We start from the raw sequence: 19,476 nt of genomic DNA on the forward strand, positions 1-19,476 counted from the left end.
TACATTGTAACGCAGCACGTCTACATAACGTACTGCATGCAGTACTTTCCACGCGGCTAAGCCGTGTTAGACGGTTTGCACATGCTCAGTAGGGGTTTTTTTTCATTTTATGGGCGGAAAGGAGGCGGGGAGTGGCCGCTACATAGCCAGGCACATGGCTACTTATTATTCACTGCACTTGCAGTGTTTACATCCTGGAGCGGCCGCGGATTGGCTGGCGGGACCACATGATGCGGAGAGCTCCGCTCACGTGGTCTCCGCAGTGCCTCCAACAGAGCAGGCGCACCAAGAGCTGCTTGTAACGCGGCTCTTGGTAGCGTCCTGCTCAACACCACCAGGCGTTGCGTTAGGGGCACGTTATGTGCCCTATAACGTCCCCTAAACGCAACTTCCTGGTGTGTAAGTAGCCTTAGACCAGATTCAGTCCTAGTGGAAAGTCCTCTTTCACAGCTGTCAGTCACATCTCCATGTAAAGGCTGGCAACAGCTATACTGTGAGATAGGAAAGCCGCATTCTTTTATGGAAGATCAGTCCATCCTACCCCAAGAAGTGCTCTGACTGCTGCCATTGGAGCATTACAATACCACTGTGAGCTCCCTGCTACAGCAAACTGCAATTTACCAGGAAAAGAAGATACTCTCTGAAGTACAAGGTAGCCTATGGATGCTTCTGACCGAAACCCTCTTCTAGTTTGCAGCTGCGCTCCTGTCTGTGTACTGTGCATGCGCAAATAAGGCTGTGCCTGCGCAGTAGCTTGAAGCTGCTTGTGGACGCTCATACACGGATGGAAGAGAACATATCCTACAAGCTGCTGACCCAGAGAGGAAGCCTCCTACTAAGTGGGGTCAGTTACAAAGTTTTTAAAAATTAGAGCTTAGTTCCCTTTCAGAAGTCTGAGACAGTTCTGCACTGGTTTCTAGAAACCACCTAAGATGTTCTCAGACACGAATGATAAATATTTTATGTACTTAGTTACCAGTTGGCAAGTCTGAGGACTTGGCTGCTGTGATGTGTGAGATGCATCAGTAAAAGTAAAATGGTCAGAATGAGGGGCAACGCAACTAATGATGGGAATACACCATGAGATTTTTTTGGCAGATAGAAAAACAAATCGGACAGGTCGGAAATTATCTTTTGAACCATCTGATTGATTTCTCATAGAAGTGAATGGAAATCGTTTAGAAAAATGATCAGAAAAAACGATCGGATAGAAAAATCTAATTGTGTATTCCCAGCATTATTATAAAAGCTCCACACATCCACCACCTCAAAAAAATCCCTGTCAGTCAACATTCCATGATGAAGTGCATCTGAAAGTGTGCCTTCCCAGTAGGTTTAGGGGGAGGAGTTATGAATTGACAAAATCCAACATTACCCAAGTATGCAAGGAGCCATGCATGCTGGACCAGAGACACAAGACAGCTGTAATAAAAAAACAAAAACACACACACACACACACACACACACACACACACACACACACACACGTGACAAGCAGTTTCAGCAATGCACTTAATTTTACAAACCACACTAATCCTGAGGGTTAGGCATAGATGGCTGCCGGATGTGGTTTTCAACTGCATTATACAACCAGCAATATGCTTGCATTCTGCTTCGAAAGATTGTTTAAGATAAAAAAAAATAAAAAAATTCACAACTGCTGCTCTTGGAAACGTTATCCGTAGCTAAGGAGCTATGGGCCCCGATGCAAGTTTTACAATGTTCTATTTCTGAGATGAAAAGGAGGTAAAATTAATTTGGGTGCTAAATTGTAGAAAAAAAAAAATGCTGCATGTACCATGTTTGAGATTTCAAGCAAAATTGCTAATCACTGGCGATCGCTTCAGTGTGAACACTACCATTGACTTGCATTACCAGCGGTGCACTGCTAATCGCCAGCGATCAGTAAAGCGCTGCCTAAGCGCCCAGTGTGAACCAGCCCTATGCACAGTTTTCCTTGTTCTCAGTAAACACTGTTAATGGGCAAAGCATTTCCACCCCATATTTTGCCTCGAAAGACAGCTTTTTCCTTTAGTATTATTATTATTATTTTTTTTTTTTTTTTTTCTGTGAACAAGAGAGGCATACGGATCTCCACAAATTCTCTTAAAGAGACTCCGTAACAAAAATTGCATCCTGTTTTTTATCATCCTAAAAGTTCCAAAAGCTATTCTAATGTGTTCTGGTTTACTGCAGCACGTTCTACTATCACCATCTCTGTAATAAATCAACTTATCTCTCTCTTGTCAGACTTGTCAGCCTGTGTCTGGAAGGCTGCCAAGTTCTTCAGTGTTGTGGTTCTGCTATGAACTCCCCCTTCCAGGCCCCTCTATGCACACTGCCTGTGTATTATTTAGATTAGGACAGCTTCTCTCTTCTCTCTTATCTTTTACAAGCTGGATAAATCGTCCTCTGAGCTGGCTGGGCTTTCACATACTGAGGACTTACATACAGGCAGAGCTGTCTGCACTCTGCAGGAAGAAACAGCCTGACACTTCAGTGGAAGGTAGCTGCAGAGGGAAAGAAACACACAAATGATCTCTTGAGATTCAAAAGGAAGGGTGTATACAGCCTGCTTGTGTATGGATGTATTTTCTATGTGTGGACATACTGTACATCAAACTACTTCCTGTTTCGGTGGCCATTTTGTTTGTTTATAAACAAACTTTTAAAAACTGTTTTTAACCACTTTTAATGCGGCGAGGAGCAGCGAAATTGTGACAGAGGGTAATAGGAGATGTCCCATAACGCACTGGTATGTTTACTTTTGTGCGATTTTAACAATACAGATTCTCTTTGAGGGCTCGTTTCCACTATCGCGAATCTGCATGCGTCCAACGCATGCAGATCCGCACATGTAATACAAGTGGATGGGCCTGTTTCCACTGTAGCGTTGTTGAGGTGCGTTTTTTTCAGCGTGAAAAACGCACAAAAGAGCCAACGATTTCGCCTGCGTCGGGAATCCGTGCGAATCGCCGCTAATGTATTTAATAGTAAAAACGCATGCGTTTGTTACATGCGTTTTTACCCGCGATTTCGCGTGCGATTTCGCACCTTTTTCAATTTTATTTAGCCCTGGCAGTGTCATGGTTAATTTCGCATGGCACCCTGCCATGCGAAATCGCAGGCGAAATCGCGGGTAAAAACGCATGTGGAAACGCATCCTGCGTTTTTACAAGCGTCGGAATGCGGCCGAAATCGCGTCGCAACAGTGGAAACAAGCCCTAAGTGAGGAAAAGTGCCCCATTAGGTACTTCCCTTAGCAGGTAAAAGCCTCTGGATTCTAAATAGTGTTCCCTCGCCCTCCTCTGCAGGCCAGTTCCAGCACTGGGAACATCTTTAACCACTTCAGCCTGCGGGTTGTTTTCACCTTATAGACGAGAGGAAATTTCAACTTTCAGCGCTTCTCCCAATCATTCCCCAATAACTTCATCACTACTCATCACAACAAAATCATGTATTGTTTTTTCCACCACCAATTAGGCTTTCTTTGGGTGGTACATTATTCTAAGACTTATTTTATTCTAAATGCATTTTAATGGGAACAATAAGAAAAAAAGGTTTCGGCCATTATAGTTTAAAATAAATCAATCATTCTCCTGTAGATAAAGCCACACAATTTGCCCATTTGTCCAGGTTATTGCAACATTTACATGTTATCCCTAGTACAATGTATGGTGACAATATTTTATTTGGAAATAAAATGTGCATTTTTTCAGTTTTACAGCCATCACTAATCACATGCACATAATGTAATAATAATACACCCTTGACATACATATTAGAAAAAAAATTAGTCCCTAGATGCCATTGCGCATTATTTCCTATAAGTGTATAAGAAGTACACTTAATAGGAAGTAATGCGTAGCTGTGTTGATGCAGGAATCTCATTGATGCCAGTGATCACAGCGGCCTAGAGGGGAGATTAATGAATGGGAACAGTGGACAATGGGAGTTCCCCAACAATGAAGTTCCCATTCATTAATGTAACCTTTCGGCAGCGGGCACGGCGGAAACAAAAGAGTGGGAGGGAGGCAGCATCACCATTTCAGAATGATTACGGTTTTTGTTCAAAAACGGTGATCATTCTCGGCGGACATGCACGGATTGGCTCAGGGGACTTCTGTCCCCTGCCACCAAGCCCCCCTGTGGCCGGGACCATCGCGATCGCAGGCTGCACGGACGTGAGCCTCACGTCCCTGCGGCTAAAATGGTTACGCTGTGTCAGCGGACACCTGTACACACACAATAGAGCCAGAGCTGTCTCTGCTAAATGTCGTCTAGCATGTGCACCTACAGTAGCTTAAGGGCTGGTTCAGACGGACGCTTGCGGAGCGCTTACCGCAAGCGTTCGGACCGTCGCGGTAAACGCTCCCATTCAAGTGAATGGGAGCGTTTATACCGAGCTTTTGCGCGCTTTTACCCGAACGCGGCGTTCGGGTCCCGATTTTCGTGAGTGTTCGGGCTGCCCCTGGAAGCAACATGTAGCTTCCAGGGAGTGGCCAACCGCGACGGCTAATGTTCCCCTACGGGAAAAAAAAGCCGCGACCGCATCACGACGCAACCGAAGGCTACTGAAAGCCTGACCGCGCAGCCGCCGCAACGCCCCCAGACGCGACGCTACGCAGACGTCCATCTGAACCAGCCCTAAAGCAGAACTGTAAGGCCCCGTTCACATCTAAAACCGCAAAACGCAGTCGATTTCCGCGGGAGTGATTTTCCTGTGATTAACGTGGAAAAATCACTGGACACTGCGGCGGTTTTGGAGCTAATCGTGAACAGTCAGCAAACCGCTGCATGTAACACGTTTGCAGTTAACGCAGTGAGAACACTGCCATGTGTTACATGTTGTAGCGATTTGCCTTGAGCGGGAATCGCGCGATTCCCACTCAAGTGAGAACGGCCCTAAAGTCCCCAGCAGCCGTCATGTCCTGCACGATCCTCCGTTCTGCCGCCGCCATCTGTAAGTTGACGGCAACTATACCTGCGTGCCCCAAGCTACGCAAAGCTTTCTTTGCTTTTCAGCCCGCAATAGCATCCTGCGCTAATGGCGCAAGATGCTATTGCGGGCAGGAACGTGAAGAAAGCTTCGCGTAGCCCGGGGCACACAGGCGCAGTTGCTGTCGACTTACAAGTAGACAGTAGCAAAACAAGCTGGCGGCGGCAGAACGGATCGTGCTGGACCGGCACGGGACAGGACGGCTGCTGGGGGCTTGGGGAAACACCAGGTATGTGAAACTGTTTTTGGAGGAGTTTACCGTTCCGCTTTAAAGGGAATCTGAAGTGAGAGGCATACAGTGGTTTGCAAAAGTATTCCACATTTTGTCATTACTGCCACAAACATGAATTAATTTTATTGGAATGCCACGTGAAAGATCAATACAAAGTGGTGTACACGTGAGAAGTGGAACGAAAATCATACACGATTCCTAACATTTTTTACAAATAACTAACTGCATAGTGGGGTGCGCGTAATTATTCAGCCCCCCGAGTCAATACTTTGTAGAACCACCTTTACACCACACAAGAGAATATTGGGAGCAACAACACCATGAAGTCCAAAGAACACACCAGACAGGTCAGGGAGAACGTTGAGAAATTTAAAGCAGGCTTAGGTTACTAAAAGATTTCCAAAGCCTTGAACATCCCACAGAGCACTGTTCAAGCGATCATTCCGAAATGGAAGAGTTAGAATGGCACAGTCAAAATCCAGATCTAAATCCAATCAAAAATCTGTGGCAAGATCCGAAAACTGCTGTTCACAAATTCTGTCCATCTAACCTACTGAGCTGGAGCTGTTTTGCAAAGAAGAATGGGCAAGGATTTCAGTCTCTAGATGTGCAAAGCTTGTAGAGACATACCCTAAAAGACTGGCAGCTGTAATTGCAGCAAAAGGTGGTTCTACAAAGTATTGACTCAGGGGGCTGAATAATTACGCACACCCCACTTTGCAGTTATTTGTAAAAAATGTTTGGAATCATGTATGATTTTTGTTTCACTTCTCATGTGTACACCACTTTGGTCTTTCAAGTGGAATTCCAATAAAATTGATTCAGGTTTGTGGCAGTCAGTAATGTGACAAAATGTGGAAAACTTCAAGGGGGCTGAATACTTTTGCAAACCACTGTATAGAGGCTAACATATGTATTTTATTTTAAAACCACGCCAGTTGCCTGGCTGCCCTGCTGATCATCTGCCGCTAATACTTTTAGTTATTATTACCGATTTAAAAAGTGCCAACATATTCCGTGACGCTGTACAAAGTAAGAAACAAACATGGGGTACATAATAATACAGACAATAGTGTATACCAATATACAAGATACATAATTCGTGACAAAATACAAAAATTATACAAAATACAGAATTGGTAATGACAGTGATAAAAGTAACATGATAAATAAAATGTACAATGATTTCCAAGACACAAAAGGGGGAGAGAGCCCTGCCCTTGCAAGCTTACAATCTAAAGGGAATGGGGGAACAAGAAGAGGGGTTGTATACAACAAATATATAGAGGCAATGGGCCTGATTCACAAAGCGGTGCAAACACTTTGCACGCCTGTGAAAAGCCCTTTATCATGCCTAAACTTAGTTTAGGCATGATCTGAAGTAACTCGCGCAAAGTTTTGCGCGTGCAATCGCGCGCGCGCAGCGCCCATTAAGCCCTATGAGACTTTGCGTTTGCGCGGGAGATTCGCGCAAGTTACAGCACAAAGCGGTGATAACTTTGCTAGTGCAAAGGTTATCACGCCTAAAGTCTTTTAGGCGTGATAACTGAGTTATCACCGCTTTGCGAATCAGGCCCAGTGTGTTTTAGGATACCTAGTAGGAGTGCAATTTGGTTTTAGGACAAAGGGAAGTGGCCTAAGGTAGCGCATATGCTTGTCGGAACAAATATAGTTTTTAGAGAGAGCGTTTAAAGGTAACAAAGGTAGGCGAGTGACTGATGTGCTGTGGGAGGGCATTCCAGAGGAGGGGTGAAGCTCCTCACATTCACGCGTACAAGATTTTGCACGCATGAATGTGAGGAGGTATTTCTAGAGGAGGACAACAGAACTGTGAAAAGAACAATTGACTCAGAACAAGCATATTTAGATCAGGTGTTTCTGACATTGTCAGATCTTGACAAGGATTAGCTACATACTTGTTTCTGGTGTGTGAATCAAGACACCAATGACAGAATGGTCAGCAGGCTGCCAGGCAACTAGTATTATTTAAAGGGAAATAAATATACCAGCCTTCATATACCTCTCGCTCCAGGTTGCTTTTAACAAAGAAGAAACGGGGTTAAGACCAATCTTCTTGCAATCCCAGGAGGCAGATCTACTACCTGTGCTGGGGCTTCATAGACCAACAGCAAAGCAAGAGACGCTAGAGGCTGTATATCCCATCAGTTAAAGCAAACCGGAAGTGAAAATAAACTTATGATAGAATGGATTTGTATGTGTAGTAAAACTAATAGAACATTAGTAGCAAATGACAAGAAATCTACCAGAAAATCTCAGTGTGTACCTAGCATAAGAGCTTCTCTGAGCTCTCACACCCACTGGGTGGAATACAGTCCTGTTTTCTGAAGCGCTTCAACAGCCAAGAAACAATGAGAGACAGCTTGTGATGAGGTTTTACAGCGGGAAAGTTCAAAGGGTCATTATTTCTGCTTTGTTTTATAGCTTAAAAAAGACAAACCCATATGCAATTAACTTTTTTCTCCCGAGTTTTCTCCAAGGAGATACATTTTTCATCTTTGATTTAAAGCGGTATAAAACCCTGGCATAATATTCAATAAAAACATATTTTCCTACTTTTTATATGCCATACGGTTATCATATTTGCATTTGTGCATAAGTATTATTATTCATTTCGAAGTTATAGGTTCCTAAAAGTACAGTTTTTTGTTTTGTGAGCTGACTTTGCATTTTATTCATAACTGGTTTTATTAATTATGTATTGAAGGCAGAAATGCTTTGTGTCTGTCTGTGTCCAGGAACTTCTCCACAGTTAGGCTAGAAACCCACTAGGAGAGCTTTTCTGAGCGCTTTGTGATTTGAAAAGCTCTAGCTAATGCAATGCTATGGGTGTGATCCCACTTGAGTGATGTGATTTTCTAAAAATCCCCCATAGCATTGCATTACCAAGAGCTTTTTGAAATCACTCACGCTTAAAAAGCGCTCCCAGTGGGTTTCTGGCCTCAGAGAATGTGTCACATTCCTCACTTGATACATGTAAGTAAATACAAGATAACATAATCTACACTTGGATGTGTCCACATTTCTCTGCACTGAACTTTCCAGCTCTGTGTGTAACCCTTTGAATGCTGTTCTAGTAAAAAAAATAAATAAAAAAAAAATAAAGCTGTATAACTGAAAACAAAAATATGAGACTTTTCTTTGCTACTAATGTTCTTTTCATTATCTGTAGTACACATACAATTCATCATATCATAAGGGGTTTTTTGCTTCAGGTTTGCTTTAAAGAGAACCTGTATCAAAAAGAAAAAAAGTTCCCCTGGGGTGTACTCACCTCGGGAGGCATTCCCGCTGTTCGGGGAGCTTTATCGCCGCCGCCGTGGGTCTGAGGAGGACGGGGGAAGCCCAGATTAAAAAATAAATAAAATAAAAAAAAAAAAAAATTGTACCATGTATGGGCACCAAAAGGCATGTGGCATGGCAGCAGACGTCCGCGTGGGTGCTTGGGGAAATTTGCATATTTACAGAGTTCCATGAACTAAAATAGATTTTCAAAAAGAAAAAAAAAACGTGTTTGACAGCAAAAAATGCCCCACTTTCTAGACATGGCAGAAAAGAAAAACACAAGTTTGAGAACAGTTCAAGAGCGGCTGTATAAGTATATTAACACTTATTACTACAGGATGGCTGAGAAGTCGCATTTTCAATTCCTTCAAAGTTAGGCCCCATTTCCTGTTAGTGCGCTGGACTCGCACCTTCCTGCACAAATCTATGGCAGTAATTCAGTGACTGAACTCCCTGTTTGGAGATGCAGGCAGTGCCTGAATAGCAGTGCATAACATGACTAAGGATAGGTTCACAGTAGTCAGTTGCATAACACATGCATTATGACTGAGCTGCAGTGGAGACTGGCCATAGACTTTAGTATAAAAGCCCATGGGGTAAGTAGAAGAACAATGTGCTCCGGGGTTGCATGGGCATCGGACGTCACTAAAGAAAAGACAACACAGTACAGTACACTAGTGAACGATTCAGCAACAGAAAGGCAAAGCAACAGAAGACCAGGTTTTCTGAACTAGGTCACACTTGCGGGTTAAGCTAGTGCACAGGTAGAGGTTTGATGTATGTGGCAGACAGATGCTGACGTTTCCCTAGTGTAGAAAATGACAGCGAGGTTTGTGAGACCAAATTAAGGCATGATAACAGGCCAGTATTCAAATACATAGCATGGATTACCATGATGGTAGTCCTAGAAAGGTCCACACACCCTGCTACCTTATGGCTGTCGGATGTGCAGACATGACTTGGCTGCACTAGGACTGCTGAGTAATCAATGTCTACACACTGCATAGCTGAGTGTTATTAATACAGTAAGGACGAAGGGGTGGGGGGGGAGGGGAGGAGTTTTTACCTATTTCTATTAGCAGTAAAGCTCCAAATAGAAACCTGAAATAAAATAAACTGATGAGAAACAATGTGTTTTTATAGTTTCAATCCTAAACACGACTTTCAAGGAATCCCATGGTGTTACTGTGGTTTAAAAGAGAACCTGAGGAGTTTGTCAAATCATATTAGGACACAAAGGCATGTACTGTATACAATGACCTGTCTCTGTGTCACTAGACTGCCATATACCTTAGCCTGTCACTCACCGCCGCTCCCCTACCTGTGTCCCTTTCCTCCCCGCCTCTGTAAGCTTCCTCCAATCGGCTTACGGAGAATAAAATAGAAACAGTAAAAGCTTAAAAAGTGGATTTAAAATACAAATTAAACTTGTGGGATATCTAAAAAAAAAAAAAAAAAAAAAAGTCATTTTTAGGGCTGGTTCACACGGGCGTCTGCTGAGCTTTTGCTTGGCATTGCGTTCAAACGCCAGCGTTTAAACACCAGCGTTTAAAAGCTAGCTTTTGAAGGCTTTTGAAAAGCGTTCAAGGCTAGCAGTTCTGGTCTCTGCTATTGTTTCCTCGCGTTTACCGCCTCTGAAAGCAGCATGTTGCTTTTGAGACTAGACGCAACGCTGGGATCTACTGCCAGGCTTTCATGAAAGCCTGCAAAAGCCAGCTCTAAACGCTCCCATTCACTTGCATGGGATGGCAGTAGATCCCAAAAAACGCTGCGTCTGAAACGCTGCGTTAAACGCCACAAAAACGCCCGTCTGAACCAGCCCTTAGGAGGAGGATAAATACAATTGTTTATCTCATCAGTCTATTTTCACCTTGGGTGTCCCTTAAGGTAGAAGGAAGGCAGGTCATGTCAGGGCTGTGGAGTCGGGGCAATTTTGGGCACCCGGAGTCGGAGTCGTTGATCTCATAAACTGAGGAGTCAGAGTCGGATGATTTTTGTACAAAATCCACAGCCCTGTTAAGTATTAGGCTAAGGAGTCTGAGCCATTTTGGGTACCCGGAGTCAGAGTTGGAGTCGGAAGATTTTTGTCCCGAATCCACAGCCCTGGGTCATGTGGTACATAGAAGCAGAATGTGGGCACCATCCTATGTAACAAGTGGTTTCTTTTGTGGCAATCCAGCAAAATCCAGACAGTTATTTATCTAGCGCCGACATCTTCCGCAGCGCTGTACAGTCAAACAGTTACCAGCAGCGGTATATACCAGGGTTACTGTGCTTTTAACATCGGTGTGGAGGTGGGTGGTAGGGCACTGTGATGAATGGCGACGGCTGTTTCGCGCCTCAGTGGAAGCGTGGTCACACTTGGTCAAAGTCCCTGACGGTTTGACCATAGCTGCAGCCGCTCGCTGGTGACACATCACTGTTAGTGAGTGCTGAGAGGAGCTCTATCTCCCCCTCTGACTGAGGTCTATCCACTGAGTGGCGGACACATTGTTGCCTAGAGAAATTTATGCCTTGATAAAGCGGCCCTGCGCCGCTCCGAAACATTGGCTTTTTAATAGTGCAGGTTAAGATAAAAGAAGTTTTTTGGGATGTGATGGCTGCACTTCTTCTAATGTTTCATAAAGGGAGTCAACTCCCCCCCCCCCCCTTTTTTTTTTTTCAGGTGAAACACTACGGTCACAAAAAAAGCCTAATTCTTATGGGAGTGCGAGACACATCCTAAGTACAGACATGAGTGCTATACAGACACGATGCAAATATGGGGTTAAAAGTTCACTGGGCCTGTACTCATGCACAAGACACAAGGGGAACACAGATGAATCCACCCTGTTTGTGTTTAGAGCGAAGAGCCTTTCTAATTCCCCCTCGTATGCAAGTACTCACAATTGTAATTTGATCTCTCAGCAGCCTGAGATAGTATGTAAACAGGGCTGTGAAGTCGGAGATGAAACCATTTTGGTGGAGGTTTCATAATCTGAGGAGTCGGAAGATTTTTGTACCGACTCCACAGCCCTGTTTGTAAACATAAAATGTTAACCCTTTGTCTACTTCCTGCTTTCATTTTATTTATTGCAGGAGTTCTGTGGGCTGTAATAAAGAAGTGTTTTTCCTTAAAAGTTATTATGCTGTTGCTCGTCTTGTAGAGCAGAGAGGAAGTTCTGAGTTCAGGTCTGCTTTAAGGCCCCATTAATATTATAAAAATGCAGATAGCAGTGCGTTCGGAAACGCAAGGGATCAGACGCCATCTGTGTTTGTCCATTGCGTTACAGTGAATGGGCTTGCGTCTCAGCAGTGCGATATCACAAGGTACTGCAGCGCATAAGTGAGAATGCGAGCCAGGGCATCCTACATGTTTCTGATGTTCTTGCGTATCGCACACTATGCGCACGGCAACGTGTAGTGTGAACGAGGCCTAACACCATTTAAGGTTATTATAAATCCTTGGCAAACCACAACCTGCACATTCGAAAAAAAAATTGTTTGCTCGTGGCTTCTCCCTAGAATATGTAAGGGACAATGTGATCCCGGAGACTATTATCACTCTCACGATCCCAGTACTCTGAGAACTGTTAGGGCCCAGTCACACTAGGGGCTTGATTCACTAAACCGTGATAACTCAAATATCACACCTTATCAAAGTTAACACGCCTTATCAGAGTAGCATAGCAAGCAATACAAACTTATGCCTGCTAACTGGCAATGACACCCGTCCTGCCCAGAGCCCCTGCAGGTTCATAGCGCTTGCTATGCTACTCTGATGCCATGCACTGATGAGGATCAAACAATCCGAAAAACAGTCTGTACGCATGTTGGATTATTATGGCTCTGTACAAACTAACAAGCTGACACATCATTGCATTCCAGCGGTTCTGGAGGTGTGTTTAGCTTCTAAGGGTACAATGGTTAATTTGCATATATTCAGCAGTGTTGCTCTGGGAGACATCTCAAGCTCACTCCAACCTGAATTATCGCAAATTCTTTCTGTTTTAGGAAAGCAAACTTTTGTTTTTCTACTCTGATAAGGCATGTTAACTTGATAAGGTGTGATATCTTAGTTATCACGGTTTAGTGAATCAAGGCCTATGTGCGTTACAGTCAGATTTGACACAGTGCACATAGTGTGTGTGTGATAAACATGGTAACACGCAAGTCCATAGACTTTCATCTTAACATTCACAGTACAGCAGTGTGTTGCTGAGCAGTGCAGGTCAACGTGAGGGGAGTGATGAAATCGCACTATGCATGCGTAGCGCTCACTAATAATAGACTATGGGTAGCGTACTGCGTTTCAGCACATGTATCATGCAGATAAGCCCCATGAATCAGCTGGTTTCCTGTCCCTCTATGTCACTTCCTCTGGAACGACAAGAAACCACAGTGGTTTGACAATGCAGTTAAACGCGTGGAAATGGGAGATGAAATGCACAAAAACACACTGACAAATGCATGCGTTTATACATGCATTTTAAAGCATTCCAAAAGCATTTACTAGTGTGAATGAGCCCTAATGAAACATATCAGTGCTATGTACATACAGATAATTAATAAAAATCAGTCACTTGGTATTAATAGCACTGAGGACACCTTAGGCCTCATTCACACGATATGCGTGGCTGTCCGCTTTTCAGCGACCAAATTTATGTGGATTGTGCTCAGAAAGGCATCGCAATGGAAGTCAATGAGGGTGGTAGCCTAGTTTAGGAAACCTCATAGAGAAATGCCATTAACGCAATTGGGTGGCAGTCATTCTCTCAAACTGCTAGGTTTCATACAGGTTGTAGTAATCTACGCCCAGACTATTTGGCCAATCACAATGCTTCATGCTGTAGAGGGTGCTGTGATTGGAGAACTGTTCCCTATGAGGTTTCCTGCTGGGTCCCCTAAAGTAGCACCTCAATTAATGCATTTAAAATTTGCATCGCAATGCTATTTTGTATGCGTTTGATACACACAGAAGGTTGGAAGTTTTCCTGTCTGTCAAAAAAAAAAAAATGCACTCCAAAACACAAGACCACTTTTCTTTAAATGCATAAAAAAATTGAATGAACATTTTTCAGAGCCTATAGTGTGAACGAGGCATTCGATTGAGATCTAGTTCACAGTGCTCAGTTGCGTTGCAGGATAATTCTGCATGTCAACTCACTGTCCATACAACTCTATGTGGCTGTTCACAGTAATGGATCATGTTATTCTTCTAACTTGCGTCATGCAGGCTTTGTATTAAACTCTATGTTCAGGCGTACGAGATAACTGGTCGCCGGGAGACTTGGGCACAGGATACAGCCGGTATACAGCTGATCCTGCGGCTGCACAAGTCCCGGCCACGTTAAATACGATTTCCCCCTCCAGGTCCACGTGGATGGTGGGGAATGATGTAAATCGGCTTCCAGCTATTGCTGCCGGCCAAATTACAGTGTTTTGAATGTAACTTCTGATCCGTCTTCTGACGGAGCCGAAGTTACACTCGGTGCACTGCTATAGCCGTAATTCCCATTACGGCCTATGGTGACACTGGCTGCTCTCAAATCAAACTGGATTACTTGTGTTCGTATGTCCAGTCTTCATTGCAGTTCACAGTCATTATAATGCATGCATTATGCAGCTGACCACTATGAACCTAGCCTGAGGCCAGTTTCAGGGTATGGTTCCACTAGTGCGCTGTGGAATCGCCGCGGATTCCCCGCAGACGAATTTGCATGCAGGAGCAAAATCGCATGCGGTTGTATGCGATTTTTACCGCGAATTCGCATACGATTTCAAATGGATGATGCTGTGTGCGAATTTAACCATGTCAGTGCCTGTATGCTTTTTCATTGATTTCATGCGAATTTGCATGAAAATTCGCATACAAAACCGCCATGCGAATTCCCTATTAAATACATTGTATGCGAATCGCATGCGGTATGTGCGGTGTCCGAATTCGGATGGCTCTGCTGTGCAGATTTTTCCTGCACAAGAAAATGCTCCGTTTTCCTGACAAGTGGACACAGGCTCAATTACTTTTATTGGTTATGCGAATTTGCATGCAGGGAACGCATGCAAATTCGCGTTAGTGGAAACGCACCCTCACTCTGCAAGCTGACTGTGCAGCAGCCGGGCCACACTCCCCCCCCCCCCAAAAAGGCATCTAGGAAGTTATTGTAAAACACTTCCGCGCATCCAGCGCCGCGTCAGTCATTTTTAAAAAAAAAAATCCACGAATCGCAATATACTAACATGACTTCCAGGTCGAATCGCTGCAGAAGCCGCGCGGTAACATAGTTCTGGACTGAGAATTAAGCCTGTCTAATACCGCTTTATCTGTGACTAATCACAACTGTAATTTGATCTCTGAGCAGTGTTAGCTGACTGCCTCGGCAGAGCAGCCAATTCATAAACACAGGATATTAACCCTATGTCTACTTCCATGAAAGCAGGAAGTAGATACTGCAGATTTATATCAGCTGTAACAGAAATGTTTTTCTTTAAAGATTATTATGCTGTTGCTTATCTTTTAGAGCAGAGAGGAAGTTCTGAATTCAGGTCTGCTTTAAAGGATACCACAACTGACATGTGGCATAATGAGATAGACATGGGTATGTACAGTGCCTAGCACACAACTAACTATGCTGTGTTCCTTTTTTTCTTTCTCTGCCTGAAAGAGGTAAATATCAGGTATGTAAGTGGCTGACTCAGTCCTGACTCAGACAGGAAGTGACTACAGTGTGACCTTCACTGATAAGAAAATCCAACTATAAAACACTTTCCTAGAAGAAAATGGCTTCTGAGAGCAAGAAAGAGATAAAAAAGGGGGAAATTCTTATCAGTGAGGGTCACACTGTAGTCACTTCCTGTCAGACCTGATATTTACCTCTTTCAGGCAGAGAAAGAAAAAAAGGAACACAGCATAGTTATTTGTGTGCTAGGCACTGTACATACCCATGTCTATCTCATTATGCCACATGTCAGTTGTGGTATCCTTTAAGTCAGTTCTCAAGGGTTATTAGAGGTCCTCTAGAACAAAATCCGCTCAGCCAGTGCTGTACGAGTTAAACGGAGGGGTGGAAATAGTACAATAATATCCAGGATACACCTGGAAACTACAAATAGACATGGGAAATATACAGCAATTCCCAGAACTACAACAGACCCTCTGCACACTCACCCCAAACTGGTCACAAAGAGGCAAACCTTGTTCTGGTATCAAACAGTTACACCAGAAATGGCTGAATCAAACAGAGCATACCAATACACTGCACACTGTGCAATACATACTTTACATAGTTCATATCATCGGCGTTAACAATACAGACAAAAAGCAATGCAAAAAGACTGCTTGCTTCTGTTGAACGATCAGAAGCAGGATGTACATGTGTGATGTAGATGGTAAGCATATAGTTCAGCTAGACGTATACGTGATTTTACACATACTGCTCATACTATATATGCTTTCTATCTACTGCAAAACCCAGTTGTGCTGCTCAATCCACAAGCCAACAGCCCTCAAAAATAAAACATTCCAGGAATTTGTTAGGAAAGAAAATCCACTACATCTGCACCGTTGAATAACTTGTCGCTATGGGAATATGGCCTACCCTCAAGCAGGCCTGTATTTCCCAGGATCCTTTGCAAGAGAGTTCTGATTATCAAAAGACTCGGAGCCGCACATGTAACTTGCAGCGATTGCACTTGAACACAAATAAACATCTGCAATAAATATCATAAGTACAAATTTTCATTCAGTGGCAGAACTGCATAAAATAAACACCTGAACAAATAATGACAGTGTGAAATAAATATTTATTTCTCATAGTCCGATCGACACAACTCTCAATATTATAGCTGCCTGGCACCTAACTTGGCGCTAGTCTAGGGGACTCAGCAGGAAACCTCATTGGGAAATTCCGCTAAGGTGATTGGGTGGAGAGCACCCTCTTGAACTGCTAGGTTTCCGATAAGTTCTAGTAAACCACGCCCACACTATTCGGCCAATCACAATGCTTCATGCTGTAGAGGGAGCTGTGATTGGAGAAATGTTTCCTATGAGGTTTCCTGCTGGATCCCCTAAAGTAGACTAGCACCCCTAACTTTTGGTTTTCTCTCGCCCCCTTTCTCACTAGCTATCACGTGCATAACCTGATTTCGTGCACGTGTTACGACGCATGGCATGACGGCAGAAAGATGTGCTTTGACGTGTACCAGCAGCGCTAGTTCTAATTCAGCTGACAGAAAGTCGCTTGCGTCGTACGATTAAATGTTCCCGGAGGCGTTACACCATAATGCCCTGGAACACTTTAACGAATGTGAGAGGTAACACGAACGTCAATAGACATGTTACCTTGATTGTCGCATCCTATGTGCGGTCCGTCAGAACGGACGGCACAGCTCCTACTGTGAAAGGGCCATTTACAGCTGTCATTGAGGCACGCCGCCATTTAATTTTTTTTTGCTATACTACTACCACTTTTTATTCTATTAAGTTTAAACTAATGTTGAAAATGTTTAAATGTTAACAACAGCAGAGCCCACTAATGATAAAATCTATCTTACCATCTCCATGTCATGTGAGGGAATACTTCAAATATGCATTTAAAGTATACTTACTCCGTTTACCCTTCCACTACATAGATTTATGATTAAGATATGGTCATATACTAATCTAATAGGCCCCACATGCATTTTAGCCAATCACAATGCTTTGTGCTGTAGAGGGTGCTGTGATTGGAGCACTGTGCCCTATGAGGTTTCCTACTGGGTCCCCTAAACTACTACTTTCAGATCAGGTCTTTTTGTGATTACACGTGTTTATAGCTTTTGTGATTACACGTGTTTATAAGTGTCAAGACTTTGATATCTAGACTTTTTTTTTACCCTATAGAGGGCTGTGAGTGTCATTAGGGGTAGGCAAGGGAAAGGGTGTGGACATCAAAGTTTTGCCGAGGGGCCCCACAATTTTTTAGTTATGCCCTTTTACTTTTTTTTTTTTTTAAACACACACACACACACACACACACACACACACACACACACACACACACACACTTGTTTATTACAGTATTGCCTTCTGTACAAAGGCAGTGTGAAGTTAAGTGATGTTTCAGTGGGTATAACAGCCCATCTTCCTCAAGGGACATACACTGTGGTATAGCAATAGGGGATGCAGAGGCTGTGATCACACCGGGGCCCCTGGACCAGAGGGGCCCTTCTTCATCCATCCTATTAGCTTTTCACTAGTGCTATGCTGGTAATGGACACCTCTATATGTGCAATGCATAGTAGTAATCTTAAACTAGCCATCTCCTTACTCTGATTACACCTCTCTGACACTGAAACTGTATTGGTAGGTTTTGGTGCTTCCTATCCATAGAGTGCATGGGGCCCCATGTAAAACTCGCCCCAGGGTCCCAAGCACCTCAGTTATGGCACTGTACACACATACATAGCCACATAACTGGGGAGAGAAGCATGACTCACCTGCCCCCTCCACCTTGTCTGCCCCCCTGCTCCAGATGACTTGTCTGGTCTCCAGCTTCACCTGGAAGGTCCTCCTCTCCGGCTTCTGGGACTTCTTGGAGTAGTAGAGGGTCATGACAGTGCCAACCTCCAGACTCCTGCATAGCTCGGTTTCATTCTGCCCGCAGGGGGCAAAGCCATTGAGGAGAGCCCCCGTGTCCATCATGCTGGCTGCTGGGCCCCTCAGACTGCACAGGCCAGCTCAGAGCCTCCTCTTCCTGCCATCAGAGGACAATGCGATCCTGCAAGTGGCTCCTGCAATAGCAGAGCAGAGGGGGGATAACACTTCCAGCCTCTCTATTGTTGCCAACTGAGCCGATCTCTCCCTCCTCCTCCGTCTCCGCCTCCTCCTCCTCTGCCTGCGCACAGCACACTGAGGAAGGATAGGAAGTAGCTCTCCCAGCCTCCTGGAGACCCCTCACATCTCAGCTGCCACCACCACTGCTGCAGTCTGCGAGTGCTCTGCAGCGCCACCCCAGCCAGGCGCAGGCTGCAGCGGGGATAGCACGCTGTTACCAGCAGGCATTCCCAGCCATTGCTTCCTATAGCGATCAGCATTCACACAGATTCCAGTGGGATTAAAAGCAGAAGAGAGAGAAACTGGAGCCAGGACTCCCCACCCCCTCCTGTCCTGGGACTGCCTCTTAAAGGGGTAGGAAGCTGCCCATCAAGAGGCAGTGTGTGGCTGTAAGGAGGGGGGTGGAGGAGGAGGTGCTGGGCTGGAAGTCCTTCCTGGCTTAAAGTACAGTACAGCGCCCACCTGATGCTCAAGCATCGTGATAACAGCACAGATGGGCCTGATTAGCAAACTGCAGCTTTGTGTGCTCAGCTGTCATTTCTTCTGAACAGAAAGTTATTGTTGTAGACTCTAATCAGTACTGGTCATGCTAAAGTATGTATAGATTTGTGCTTTGTGTCATTAAGGTGGCCATGCACGGTTTATGCCTAGTAGACACTATCCAATTTTCCATCAAATAATTTACGACATGTCCTATCGGATTTCCAATCGTTTTACTTATCGATTTTGTATAGAAGGTATCAGAAAATCAATAAAAAATCAGATCGAACCTGTCAGATATAATCATTTCGACTGTCAATGTGCCAGAAAATTGCATTGTGTGTAATAGGCATTAGATTGCCACATAGAATGGCAAACAGATCAATCCTCCTCTGATTGGAGAGGGATTGAATCCCATAAAGAGCACACTGATTTTCAGTTGATTTCACCATGAAATCTATTGAAAATCTATCGGACTGCAGCGTTGCACTGCTGATATTCAATCTATCACCAGACCCCTGCAGCATCTGATCCATCGAAATGTACCATCCAGTCCGATCATAATTTCAATCAATTTTTGCTGTGAATCCATTGAAATTACCATCGATGCGTCTCGTTGCCTCATAGATAACTGGCTGATTTCAATCACGATGATTGAATCTAAAGGTA

General features: G+C 44.1%; 1 protein-coding gene across 1 annotated transcript in view; it reads right to left on the bottom strand.

Moving 5' to 3' along the window:
- PLCG1 (phospholipase C gamma 1) overlaps positions 1-18,614 on the bottom strand; it is a 158,121-nt gene extending 139,507 nt beyond the window's left edge. Inside the window, exon 1 of the mRNA XM_068263881.1 lies at positions 17,991-18,614. Within this exon, the coding sequence (XP_068119982.1) occupies positions 17,991-18,195 (205 nt within the window). The 5' untranslated portion in view covers positions 18,196-18,614. The remainder of the gene's footprint in view (positions 1-17,990) is intronic.
- Positions 18,615-19,476: the final 862 nt, after the last annotated feature.

Source organism: Hyperolius riggenbachi, chromosome 12, assembly GCF_040937935.1.
Source record: "Hyperolius riggenbachi isolate aHypRig1 chromosome 12, aHypRig1.pri, whole genome shotgun sequence".
Lineage (NCBI taxonomy): Eukaryota > Metazoa > Chordata > Amphibia > Anura > Hyperoliidae > Hyperolius > Hyperolius riggenbachi.